Source organism: Lethenteron reissneri, chromosome 61, assembly GCF_015708825.2.
Source record: "Lethenteron reissneri isolate LAM-NWPU_2019-01 chromosome 61, ASM1570882v1, whole genome shotgun sequence".
Classification (NCBI taxonomy): domain Eukaryota; kingdom Metazoa; phylum Chordata; class Hyperoartia; order Petromyzontiformes; family Petromyzontidae; genus Lethenteron; species Lethenteron reissneri.
Window position 1 is genome coordinate 5,697,416 of NC_083839.1, and position 13,919 is coordinate 5,711,334.

Sequence of the window (13,919 nt, forward strand, 5' to 3'; positions counted from 1 at the left end):
CTGGCCACAAATGGCTTATCACGTGAAAATGTATAAAAGCCAAATACAGCCATCTAAAACACACGTTTCTAAATGTGGAGGGAAAACCCGGAGGACCTGCAGAAAAATCCACGCGACCAGGTGGAGAGAGAGAGAGAGACACGCAAACTCCAAATATACAGCAGCAGGCGTCAGAGTTGGGATCGAACCCATGACCTCCTGCGTACCAAGCGAGGGAGTTAACATCTCCTAGCCACTGCAGTGCCCTAACCACCAACACATTCTTATCTGACGAGGACTGGCGCAGCGCACGTGGCGTGACCACCACCCACGCCGGGACTACGTGCCCACACCTCCCTCTAGTGGAGGCTCTTCAAATAGAAGCGGCATCAGCAAGACATTGTTGGCACGGCTGCAAATGTATCTTTAAAAGTTAAGAGATACAACAGGAGGAGGCACATCGATGTCCAGGTGCCCCTCCCTTGCCGCTCGTCAATGGCGTTAAAATATTCGGACGATCTGGTAATAGCCGCTCACTTTGAATTGGGAGACTGCTGCTGCTGCTCTAGAACCTGGAGCAAGTAATTGCAGGGCTGCATCTCGTACAGACGCAATGCGAGGCTCACCGGCGCCCGCGTGCCGGCGAGGGACGGCTCCCTAATAGTCCCGGACTAATCCCTACGAGCCCAACAAAGTCAGCAGTGCGTCGGCGACCTGCCCCATGCTGAGATTCCGCCAAACCCGGAGGAAGCAATCGGCAATTTCATGGCTGCGCCTTTTACCTCTGCCCCAAAAAACAACAGCACCAACCCCCCACATCACGCCACCCCCCCCGCACCCCCCCCACCACCCCCAGCACCGCACCTCTCTTCTCCTGCACCTCGACGAGCGGACTCCCAAGCTTGTCGAGCGTGAACGTGAAGAAGAACCAGCAGTCGTCCTCGTCCTTCGCCTTGCAGTGCATCAGCGAGTCCAGCTCCCCGGGCTGCTTCAGCTGAGCCATGGACACCACGTTCAGGGTGCGGCACCGCTCTTCGCAGACCGCCGCCTTCGGCCCCTTCTTGAACACCTTGCACTGCACGCAGTCCCTAGGGACGACGGGCGGCGCACGGACGGTGGACGGCGGAGGTCACGGACGGCCGGGGAGAGGGCGGCCGGCACCGCGCCCGGCCGCCTTTGTCTCCCCAGTGGCGATGTATACGCACCGCACGAGGTACTCGTTGGAGGCCGAATCGACCTAGGGGAGGCCCAGGACCGGTTCAGATCATCGTCGCCGGTGTTGGCCGTGAGCGATAATCGAACTCGGGTCCCTGGGCTTGCAGCGCTGCCGCTCACACCAATATACCAACACCCGCCATTCGCCACTAAGTGACGGTGATGTCACCACAGCGCATGTGCCAGGCCAGGTGCACGTTGAGGCCACGTGAAGTGTCGCAAGGCTCGCTGCTGGCAGGAGGTCACGGGACGGACCCGGGTGCAAAGGGTTGACCGACCGAGACGACTGGCCGATGCACCGCCCCCCCCTACTGCGCCAACTCGCACCGCTGCGCCAGCCCCTTCACCCCCCCCCCCCCCACGTGCGTGCGCCGCCACTCACTTGTGCTCGTCGCAGGCGCCGGGGCAGGTGGGGCAGACCTCGCAGGTGGCGCCCTGGTACTTGCTGTCGTTGCACTTGCAATCCCCGCACACGCACTGCCCGCGCCCGTTGCACTCCTGCCCGTTGCTCGCCTGGCACGCCTTCTTGCTGGTCGGGCAGTCGCACGCGTTGCCCGTGAAGTTGCTCTCACACACGCACTTGCCGCACTCGCACTTGCCGTGCCCTGGGGCGGGGGGGGGGCCGAGAGGTCAATGAGTAAATGAACTTGGAATCACTAAAATAACTGTCGCTTAACAAGATGTCTCAAGAGTGTCCCCTATTGGCAGCTGCTCCCTCCCTCGGTCTCTCCTCGTGCTCCCTGCCTCCCCACGTGACGCCACCGAAGCAACCGCAGAAGAAGTTTCCACTCGTACCCACTCTCGCCCACCCACCAGTCAGCCCGCCTGCCCACACACCCACTCAACCAACAAACCACCCACCCACTCAACCACCCACCCACTCAACCACCCACCTCCCCACTCAACCACCCACCCACTCAACCACCCACCTCCCCACTCAACAAGTCACCTACCCACTCAACCACCCACCCCAGTACCCAACTCAGCTCTGCCGCTCAGCAACACCTCTCTCTGTCTCTCTCTCTGTCTGTCTCTCTCTGTCTGTCTCTCTCTGTCTGTCTGTCTCTCTCTCTCTGTCTCTCTCTGTCTGTCTCTCTCTCTGTCTGTCTCTCTCTGTCTGTCTCTCTGTCTCTCTGTCTCTCTCTCTGTCTGTCTGTCTCTCTGTCTCTCTCTCTCTGTCTGCCTGTCTCTCTGTCTCTCTCTCTGTCTGTCTGTCTCTCTGTCTCTCTCTCTGTCTGTCTCTCTGTCTCTCTGTCTCTCTCTCTGTCTGTCTGTCTCTCTGTCTCTCTCTCTCTGTCTGCCTGTCTCTCTGTCTCTCTCTCTGTCTGTCTGTCTCTCTGTCTCTCTCTCTGTCTGTCTCTCTGTCTCTCTCTCTCTGTCCCTCTCTCTGTCTCTCTCTCTGGCTCTCTCTCTGGCTCTCTCTCTGTCTGTCTCTCTCTCTGTCTCTCTCTCTCTGTCTCTCTCTCTCTGTCTCTCTCTCTGTCTCTCTCTCTCTGTCTCCGGAGCCGCACCTCCGCACATGACGCCGCCGGAGCGGTCGCAGGAGAAGTTGTCGCACTCGCAGAGCGGGCCGGACACCAGCTCGTTGGCGTTGTCGCGTTTGTTGCACACGCACTCGCCGCACACGCAGTCGCCGCGCCCGCTGCACACCACCGCCGACGAGTTGTCGCGCTTGCACGACGCCCAGATGTCCTCCGAGTTCACCTCGTCCGTGCTGCACTCGCACAGACGCCCGATGCGGCCCTCGTTGCACCTGTGGGAGGGAGGAGAGGGAGGAGAGGGAGGAAGGGAGGGAAGAGAGGGAGGGAAGGAGGAGAGGGAGGAGAGGGAGGGAAGGAGGGGAGGGAGGTGAGGGAGGAGAGGGAGGAGAGGGAGGGAGACGGTGGGGAGGATTAGCACGGTTAGCTACGTACAGTGTGAAAGAACTAGCTTCTTTCAAATCAAGCTTCATCTGGCTGTCGCCTGATGAAGCTAGTTGTAATTACTGGTGAAATGTCGTACTCAGAATGTAAATGTTGTGGCTTGGCTCTCCAACACACAACCGGTGTGCTGTACCAGTAACGAATTGGCCACGTTCTGTTTACGTGACAAACCTTTACCAATTGGCTGTGTCGGCTGATGGCGGGCTTAGCGACACATTTATATATTTACGCGATGTAACCCAAAAAAAAAACCTGTATTATTGTGTGAAAGAACAGCACAGGGGTCGGCAACTAAAATAAAAAAAGGGAATTTTTTTCGAATTCGGTAACAAAAAATCTCAATATTTCAAGAGCCACAATGCACTGTGGTGGTGAACACGAGACGGTGGTCGTCACTAACTGACGTCACGAAGCAGCAGTCCTTAAAGAGCCGCCGGAGACGCAGGTTGCAATAGATGATCGAGGTGATACCGCCGATGCTGTTAACGATGAACATGATGACTTCACAAATGTCCTTCATTACCCTCCCTTCTAAATCACAATTTCCTGTTAAAGCTGTCGATTCTTTATGATAACTTCAATCGCGATCTCATGTGACATCGTATATCCTCGTCTCGTCTACACACCGCTACAACAGTCACCCCCCTCTTCATGTGTGACGTTCCTGTCACGTGATTTGTCATTGTATTGTGGATCAACTTGTAAAATAATCTGCGTGCACACTCCCTCCCCTCCACCTTTCCGTCCACCCGCCACACCCCCCCGCCCACCCCCCAACTCCCCACCACCACCTCCTCACCACCTCCCCGCCCGCCCCCCCACCTCCCCGCCCGCCCCCCACCACCTTACCTGCAGGCGCCACACTCCAGCGTGCCGTTGCCGTGGTTGCAGTCGGCGCTGTTGGCGATGCCGGTGGAGTGGCACTCGCACTCGCACACGAAGCGCAGCGACACCAACACCTTCTCGTTGAAGCCCAGCGAGCGCAGCTGGATCTGCGTCTCCTTCCCATCGTTAGGGCAGCCCGTGGCCGCCACCTCGATGCTGAACGTCACCTGGGGAAGTGGGGGGGGGAGGTGGGGGGGGCGGTCGTGGTGGTAGATACGTGTGTGCGTTGAACGTCTTTCGCACCGTACGTAGCCAACCGAGCAAATCGGAGGTGCAGGGAAAGGACAACAAACTAAACACACGAAGCCGTTTTCAATCGAGACTCATTTCTAGACTCATTTCTTTACAACTGTCTGTTGTTGTTTAGTTTGTTGTTTAGTTTGCTGTCCTTCCCCGCAGATATGTCGAGGAATCAACTCACAAGTGCATTTGGTACTGGCCCAGTCTTCAGAGCAGTGCAAGGGGGAGGAGCTGTGGTGAACCCACAGACACGGTGTGCAGTAGTTTCACGGTAGGGGGCGATGCTGCTGCTGCTGCTGCTGCGCATTTTAAACACTTGAGCAATGCACAGAGGTAATCGCTTACATTTGGCCATTAGGCAAATTCAGACCGTGACGCCGTAACGTCGCGTGGCCTTTAACGGCCACTGGGAAACATACAGCGCGTAGTAGCAGGAGTAGTTCATGTTCAATACGTGCCGCAGTGTTAACCAGGGCGGCCGCTGGGCTCGAACCCTCCGCCAACAAGCGGCAAACACCGCGATTCAGCCAAACCAAGCGCAGAACCACACACGCGATGGTGTTCAATTTATTTGTTCGTGTGTGTGCGTGTGTGCGGTCATTGGTGACCGTGGCTTTAGACCATCAACTAGCTGCACTTTGGAACCCCCTGCTTACTCACGGGCGCATGAATCTTACATTCGAACTCAGGATTCCCAACGGTGCCGGCTCGGCACCGATCACCATGATTTTCATTCCAATAATGAACGAGGCGACGGCAGTGGTGGTGGGTGTGATGGTGATGATGGTGGTGGCGGTGTTGGCGGCGATGGCTGTGATGGTGATGATGGTGGTGGTGGTGATGGCGGCGGCGATGGCTGTGATGGTGATGATGGTGGCGGTGGTGGCGGAACCACTCACCTCGTCCCCGATCTGGATGTTGGAGCACTTGTTGCCGTCATCCCCCGTCTGCACGCTGCCGTCCTTGCAGTGGCTCGTGTAGCTCACGGAGACGCCGCCCGGCGGCTTCGTGTGCTCCAGGATCACCTCCGAGGAGAGCGCCTGCACAAAGACAAAGGACCACACCCATCCCCCCCAGATAGCCTTCAACAGACTGTAGGGGCAAATGCTGTCGGGCGAGCGGCACCTGTGAAGGCCGGCAAGGCACACGACGGGGGTGGGCGGTCACCACCGAGCCTGGCCGCCTTTGTCTCCCCGGTGCTGATGTTCTATACACAGCGCACCAGGTACTCATTTAAGACCAAGTCGACCGAGCGAAAGCTCAAGATCGGCTCAGATTTTCATCACCGATGCCGATGGCCAAGCGCGGGAATCGAAGCCGGGTCAACAGGTTCGTAGCGCGGTCCGATAACCACCGCACCGCCGCTCCACCTCGCGTTGCACAGTTCACCACCCGCCACGATTTACCTTGTAGGCCTCGATGATGAGCTGGATGATGTTGGATGACGTGTTGGAGAGCTCCCCCACAGCCGACTTTGGGATGAGGTTGCTCAGCTCCTGAGTGCACAATCGTAACGAGGTGAGAATGAACCGCAACAACAACGACGACGACAGGGATGTCATTTTTTACCAAATGTAATTCCCATCAGGCCCCATGGCGTAAGCTGGTGCAGTCTCCCAACTCTCATCATCCAACTCCATCGCTCGACCGGCCTTTATCTGTGTGCTCTAAAGTAGGGCCGTTGCCCGAAACGTCACCGATTGTGTATTTAACATTTGCTCAAGCCGCACGGTGTTATGGACCAGCGTGTTGAGTGTTGTTGCTAATTGTGACTGTCAAAGCAGCAGCAGCGTGACCATATCGTTGTAAACTCCGCGGGTTGCTGTCGACTAGGCTATGATATGATCTCCGTGCCACGTCTTCTTCCAGAGATGTTGGCGATCGTGACCTTTCTTCCACTTTGCTCCATCCATGATATTTACTCAAGGACTCTGCAATGGGTACTCTCCTCCCAGTTGCTGCCAATTGTTCAAATTACTTCTGTAACTAATTTCTCCCCGGCTTCTTGTGGTACATATAATGTCCACGCAGTTAACAACACATTCACATTCAGCCTTTTGTTTTATGAGTGCATGTCCAATACATTTAACTTTGCCTTTCTCTAATTATTCTCATTAATGTTCTTGTTGTATATACTGCCGCTATTTATATGTTTAAGTTTTTTATTTATCTGTCCATTAAATGTTTCACATCTATAAAAGCCACATGTTTGTTGCTTCTACTTTGCGCTAAGGGTCTTGTAATTGTCCAGCTTTCACAGAGGCTCATAGAAAGACAAACCCCATAGACTCACATATAGAGAACCACTCACATAGAGAACCAGACTCACATAAAGAACCATAGACTCACATAGAGGCCCAAAGACTCACGTAGAGACCTACAGACTCACATAAAGACCCATAGACTCACATAAAGAGAACCACTCACATAAAGATCCATAGACTCACATAGAGGCCCAAAGACTCACGTAGAGACCTAGACTCACATAGAGACCTACAGACTCACATAAAGACCCACAGACTGACTTAGAGGCCCATATCCATACGCAGACCCACAGACTCACAGCTTTCAAATCCACAAAGGAGAACACACCGGCCTATGTAACACTGCAATTCTGGCTGTCAAATATAATTCTTTGTTTTGCAATACAGATCCCATTGTCTGAAATACATCTTTTGCCAGTGTTGTTCCTCTGTTCGCCTCTGTGACACCTTCATCCATCGACTGTGATCACGCGACCTCAATATCTCAAACGCTCCACCTGCTTATTGTCACTTGTACTTGACGTCCAGGTACGATGAAGACCGTACCTGGTAGACGCTGTAGAAGTCTTTGGTGACTGCGAAGATGGGCTGGATGTTGTTCTCGCTGAGCTTCTGGATGAGGTGCGCCACCGACGGGTAGTCCTGCAGGCCCCACGCGCCGCCCGCACCGACAGGGCAGACATTTTTGCGTTATTCGAGTCACTTATGTTACGCTTGCTTAGCCAAGAAGAGGACTCAATGGGACGCGGGTACGCATTTGAGGCTGAGTCGACCATGGGGAAGCCCCAGGACCCGGTCAGGTAATTAACCGTCACCGATGTTGGCCGTGAGCGGGAATCGAACTCGGTTCGCCGAGTTCGCAGCGACACTCCCGCTCCCCGCTTCACTTCCAGGTGGCAACAACAACAGTAACCGCCATCGCCACTTAGTGGCGTTGACGTCCCCACGGCACTTGTGCCAGGCTAGGTGCACTTTAATGCCAGGTGAGGTGTCGAACGCCCGCTGACAGGAGGTGACGGGACAGACCTAGGTGCCATGGGTTAACTGCCTGAGATGACTGGCCCAATGCACCACCTTTGCCCCCTACTGTGCCAACTACCTAGTGGCATAGAGACAAAGATCCCTCGTATAACCTAAACAGATTGTTGGGGCAAGTACTGTTAAGGCGCACCTATGAAGGCCGGCACGGCACGCGAGGGGGTGGGTGTCCAGCACCACGCCCGACCACCTTTGTCTCCCCAGTGGCGATGTTTACACACCGCACCAGGTACTCATTTGAGGCCAAGTCGACCTAGGGGAAGCCCAGGACCGGTTCAGATAATCATCACCGGTGTTGGCCGTGAGCGAGAATCGAACCGGAGTTCATAGCACAGCACGCTAACCGCTCCACTATCGCTCTCCACACACACACACAGACAAACGCACACACGGTAGGGGCGGGTGATGGGGGGCGGGGGGGGGGCACGCACGTAGTAGTTGCTCTTGGTGTAGTAGACGCCCTGCGGGTCCAGATGGCAGTTCCCGTCGTTGGGCAGAACGATGCCCCCCAGCTTCCCGTCGCCCGCAAAGTGGAAGCCGGCGTCCGTGGAGAAGACGAGCAGTCGCGTCACGTTCCGCCACTTGATCTCGTTCTGGAAGGAGCCAGCACGAGCGTCACGCACAGCAGCGGACGACCGCGCACGCACACAACAACTATACGCCAACAACAATTGCATGCACAAACAACAGCCGCCAACAAAGGACGATGACGTCACCGCTTTGTGCCGGGCGAGGTGCACTTTGAGGACACGTGAAGTGTCCAGTGCTATGGGTTCAATGACAGACACCACCCCCGCATCGTCCACCATTATTCACCACCACCACTACCTCCAACAATATTCACCACCACCACTACCTCCATCACTATCACCACCTCCATCACTATCACCAACTCCATCACTATCACCAACACCTCCATCACTACCACTATCACCACCCACGTCACCACCACCACCACCACCACCCACGTCACCACCACCACCACCACCCACGTCACCACCACCACCACCCACGTCACCACTACTACCACCACCCACATCGCCGCCGACGCCGCCACTCACCACGCAGACGGCGGCCTGCATCATGGCGTCGAAGCCGCCCTCGGGCGAGTCAAGGTTGCCCGAGATCTTCTGCTGGCTCACGAGCTCGTTGAACTGGCTGCCGTTGTTGGTGAGCGGCAGCACGTTGCGGTAGCTGAACGGTTCGGTGCACACTTCGTCGGGGCCCGTGCTGCACGGGTTGCGCATCTTCTTGGGCGTCGTGCTGATGTACGGCATCACCGTCTTGTCCACGAACGAGCCGAAGCCTGCCGGGGGGGGGGGGACACGCGGACCGACGCCGCCACATCCACGTCAAGCGCTTTCTTTGCTTCGACGACGACGGCGACAACGATGACGAAGACGGACGACGTTCACGTTCGTGAGGCCGCGCAGCCTTCGCTCGCTCGTTCTCCGATGGGCGAGAGGGAGAGAGACTCGAGGAGGCGCGGAGAACGAGTGTGGGGAACGAGCCAGGCGGCGAGCCAGGCGCCAACGGTTGATCTCCAAGCTCCGCGGTCCTCTACGTATGTTTTGGTCAACCAATGAGCGTTTGTACTTGTTTGTGTGTTAGCCGGGCGGTGGGGGCTACGCACCGCGCCTGCGAAGCCGGCGCTGCGTGGGGGCAGCAGCGAGGGTTGGCGGACCACCGCGCGATCGTCTTCGAGGAGGTGCCATGCCCTGGCTCGCCAGGAGAAGGCCGTCTCGTAAATTTGTACCTAGAGCCGACGGTGGGGTCCGCAACCTGCGGCTCCGGAACAGCTTGCGGCTCTGTAAGGGCCGCTGCTTCATGACGTCATTTATTCCGGACCGCCGTCTCGTAGTTACACGCTGCTGCAACTGCTGGGGCAAGGAGGGGTTCCCAAGGCTAAAAACCAGAGCTCCGAGGCATTTGGTCCAGTTACTGGCACACAATAAACGCCAGCATTGTTGTTACAATTTCATGAATTAACCTTCATCATCGGGACGACGGGCAGCGGAGAGGGAGAAGGGGAGAAGGGGGGAGGGGGGAAGGGGGGAGGGGGGACGGGAGAGGAGGAGGGGCGTGCGAGGCTCACCGATGCGGAACTCGCTCGTGATCTCCTTCATGCGCTGCTGCAGCTCCGTGCCCAGCTTCTTGACGTTCTCCAAGTCGTCGTTCATGGAGTAGGAGAGGTCCATCAGGTAGTAGAGGTCCACCGGGTAGTCGGCCGCCCTCTTGAACGTCAGGTTGAATTTCTGCGGCTGGCCTGCGGCCGTCCAACGGGTTGGGAGAGAGATGCAAACGATGGCGAAGCGGGAAGAGACGCTCGCCACGCTCCCGCCAAACACGTCTCAAGACCGCGTGGTTCTCAAGTTTTTGACTCTTTTGAAATGGTGCCCCATGTCCCCCCCCGCCCAATTTAAACCACTAGTGAATACGGTGATCGTAAATGTTGTGTATTGATGCGTTTGAAAGTGTGGGCTACTGCCCACCCACTCGAATACGCCTGTCCAGCATGAAAGAGTAGGCAGAAACACACACCCCCGAGAGGTGGCGCTCTAGTCGAGCAGCTTCAGCCAACAGTGGAACTAGCGAGAAATTGTAGGGCTGCACCTTTAACTCTGTTGTTGTTGTTGTTTAGCCTCCGCTACTTTGAGTGGACGAGCGCACAAACACGACACGACGAATGCGGTGGGGGGGCAGCAGGAAGCTCGCGTCGGTACAGGCGACGACGCTTCCTCGCCGACAGGAAATGTACATGGACGAGCCCCCCACGGTGTGCCCCCCACGGTGACCCCCCCACGGTGACCCCCCCACGGTGACACCCCCACGGTGACACCCCCACGGTTTTACAACACACTTAGCAAAAGTGTCGCTCCACAGAGCTTGCACTGTGTGCGTGTGTGACATCAGCGAGTATTCGTGATGGACTGGACTCAAGACAATTCGAGGTAACGGAGTGTTCTGCACAGTCGCGTGCGGTCGGGCCGCTGGGCCAACGCGGAGTGAGCGGCGCGACGCGGCGAGGAGGTGACGACGGTATTGATTGTCGCCGTCGTCTGGAGAGAGAGAGAGGCGTGCAGCCGCAAGCAGGCCGCAGTCTGCTGGCCAGCTTATCTCTCATCTCAGCCTTGGTCGAGAGTTCAGAGTAAACATCGTTTGAGAGTAAACACTGTTAAAAGTTGGTGGAAGTGACCAGAGGAGAGGCGCACGATAGAAACGCGTGGATAGAGACCATCTCGTGGCTCTTTGGCCTGGAGGAAGATTCGAAACAATTTGGATTTGTTTGATCATTGTTTACGGAGTCTAAATAGGATCGCACGTTCGGACACCGCCACAGCAACGTGGAATTTCCTGCACTGGCTTAAGGACCACCGAGGGGGGAGATACTCTCTGGCTTGAGGGTGGAAGACGACACCTTTGTGGTGTCATCCATCCAGCACGAGCCGGAGTCTTTTCAACACGATAAATGCATCACATCAAGCGGCAGGGCGCACAGTTTCCGCCAAATGCTATGAAGCAACGACAGATTCCGATCTGGCTGGAAAGGCAAGTGCTTGCCTGTGAGCTCGAGTGTGTGTGTGTGGTTTGCGTGTGTGTGTGTGTGTGGTTTGTGTGTGTGTGTGTGGTTTGTGTGTGTGTGTGAATAAATGGGTGTGTGTGTGGTGCTGGTATGTATGTGTGGGCGTGCATTTGTGTGTGTCTTTGTCTTAGCGTAGTGCTGCGTAGTTAGCGCACTGCGCTACGAATTCCGCTTCCCGAGTTTGATTCCCGCTTATGGCCGACATCGGTGACGATTATCTGAACCGATCCTGGGCCTCCCCTAGTTTCGAAAAAGCCTCAAATGAGTACCTGGTGCGGTGCGTCAACATCATTGGGGAGACAAAGGCAGCAGAGCCTGGTGCTGGCCACCCACCCCCTTGTGTATCGTGCCAGGCTTCATAGGTGCTCGCTAACAGCACAAGCCCCAACTGGCTGTTAAGGTTTTAAGGGGGTCTCTGTCTTTGTATTTGAATGAATGTGTGGTTTTGTAATGCACGTGCCTGCATAGTGTGCGTGTGCTGGTATGAATGCGTGGGCGTGCACACGTGTGTGTGTGTATATATACAGTGTGTGTGTGTATACAGTATGCGTGCCTTTATCTTCATATGCATTTGTGCGCTTGCATTTGTGCATGTAAATGCATGTGTGCATGCACGTGCGTGTGTCTAATACATTTCTTTGCATGTCTGCGCATGTGTATGCATTTATATATGCAATTGCGCAAGTGTTCCTGATGTGTGTGTGCATGCGTCTGTGTGCATGGTTGTTGTATGATACACGTGTGTACATTTCTTTGTATTTGTGAGAGCGTGCATGTGTGTGTTGGGAAATGTGCATGTGCCCCTAGCATGGCACAAGCGCCGTGGTTGTGATGTTATGTGCATGTGTTGTATGTACGGTATATGGAGAGCTGTGGCACAGTGGTTAACGCACCGTGCTACAAACCCAGCGACTCGAGTTTTGATTTTCCCGCTCACAACCAATAGGATTGACAGCTAATATCTGAATCTGTCCACAGCCTGCCCTAGATCAATTCAGCCTTAAATGAGTATCTGGCACGATGCGTAAAACACATCAGCAATGGGGAGACAAAGGTGGTCAGGCGTGGTGCTGGCCGCACAACCTCCCCCTTCCATGCACCGTTCTGGCCTTTATAAAATACTCGCACACAAGCACTTGTTCCAACAGCCTGTTGGAGGCTACATGGAAGATCTTTGTCATTGCATCGGCACGTGTGTGTACGCGCATAAACACACTCTGCCGTTGGGGACCTGTTTGTCTTGTCGAATCGCATTCATCCGCGAGGTTAGAAAAAAAGACACAAATCCGTTAAGCACTGCACCTCGCAAGGGGTTCTACGATACGACGTGAATTTCTCCAAGCAAAGAAAACTCCAACGGCTCTGCCCCGCCTCCACGCACGTCGCAACGTGCCCGTCGGCGGCGCTGTGGCACCCGGCATTTCATTTACGGATCGTGCCCAACTCTGGCACCGTCACCGAGGACGCCCGCGATTCTGCCAGGTGCTGGAGGCGGCGCGCGCCGCTCCCTGTCGACGGGCTACCTCGCCAACTCGCCCCTCGCCAACTCGCGAACTCGCCCCTCGCCCGCTCGCCCGCGACAAAGATCTCCCGACCCCCGCGTAGTCCGGCACCTGCTCGGAGCGTGAGCCGGACGTGCTGCGGCGCGAGCTGGGTGATGTTCTCGGGCGGCAGCTTCGTGCCCTGGTCGCTGACGGGCGTGTTGCGCAGCACGCGCACCTGGCCCCTGGGGCTCTCCACGTGCCGCTCGTCGCACTTGCGCTCCTTTAGGTTCTCCGCGTAATCGCAGCGTGCCGAGTTCGACTCCCCGACGCCCGTGAAGTTCTGCGGGCGAGCGAGCGGGGAGGGACAGACGGGACACGGAGACGGGAGCGGACGATCAGCTGGGGCGACGCGGCAGCGCCCCCCGCACCCCCCACCCCTCCTCACCTTCCACCACCGGTTCTGGGAATTAATGGGGCCTAGTTTCCACCGCCAGCCAGCCCCTCTAACCCCCACAATGTCGCCTTCCTCTTTGTAGACCCCTCTCTCTCTCTTTGTGGTAGGTCAGATTTCGAAAGTTTTTTGGTTTGGCCATGTTTGTTTGTTGTAGTACGGAGTTAGACTGATGGCTTTAATCTAAGTTGTCTTGTGGTTGTTGTTGTTGTTTGACTTGCATCCCACTGGGATTTTTGCACACAGCGTTGGTGTACGGTGCTTTATCTGGAAGATTTTTAGCTGTTTTTTCCTGGATTTTCTGTTTGCACATAGTTACATAGTCACTTTCATATGTTTTCTTGTTCATGTTTTTGTTTTTTGTTTGTTGCGGTTGCACCCGATTCAAGAACCGAATGGCTCACAGGGCTACACCTAATAATGTAAATGAAATTGTTCTCATTCACAAGATTGATTGACTCATGTTCGAAAGTAACACTTTTGGCTAGGAAAAAAACCACGCTTAAATCTGCCCGATCTCGGTACATCTCGGAAGCTACGAAAGAATTGAGTCCAGTTTCCACTTGGATGGGCGAACACCAGGACCCACAGAGCTTGCCAGGTGCCCTAGGCTTGGGCTTGCAAGGAGAAGGCAGCATGGCAATGCTTCTACGCCAGCACGGGAAAGTCAAAAAATGTTTGGAATATTAAGGGTCAAGACCGGAGTTCCCGTGGTCAGCTCCACCCAGTCCCAGAGGCCAACGCTCAGCGGCACACGCACCAACGGCTCAGCGGCCTGCTCGGTGTGCTGCGTCGTGCCGGCCCGGATGTTGAGCAGAGTTAACAATATGCGGCCGGGCGGTGGTGGCGATGCACGTG

General features: G+C 55.8%; 1 protein-coding gene across 1 annotated transcript in view; it reads right to left on the bottom strand.

Annotated features, from left to right (window-relative positions):
* Positions 1-13,919, bottom strand: part of LOC133358337 (integrin beta-1-B-like) — a 42,291-nt gene that overhangs the window by 5,910 nt on the left and 22,462 nt on the right. Inside the window, exons 4-14 of the mRNA XM_061576607.1 lie at positions 12,740-12,950; positions 9,639-9,809; positions 8,605-8,849; positions 7,975-8,136; positions 7,052-7,147; positions 5,648-5,737; positions 5,141-5,281; positions 3,966-4,168; positions 2,706-2,947; positions 1,577-1,799; positions 844-1,067 (exon numbers count right to left, since the gene is read on the bottom strand). Of these exons, the coding sequence (XP_061432591.1) occupies positions 844-1,067; positions 1,577-1,799; positions 2,706-2,947; positions 3,966-4,168; positions 5,141-5,281; positions 5,648-5,737; positions 7,052-7,147; positions 7,975-8,136; positions 8,605-8,849; positions 9,639-9,809; positions 12,740-12,950 (2,008 nt within the window). The remainder of the gene's footprint in view (positions 1-843; positions 1,068-1,576; positions 1,800-2,705; positions 2,948-3,965; positions 4,169-5,140; positions 5,282-5,647; positions 5,738-7,051; positions 7,148-7,974; positions 8,137-8,604; positions 8,850-9,638; positions 9,810-12,739; positions 12,951-13,919) is intronic.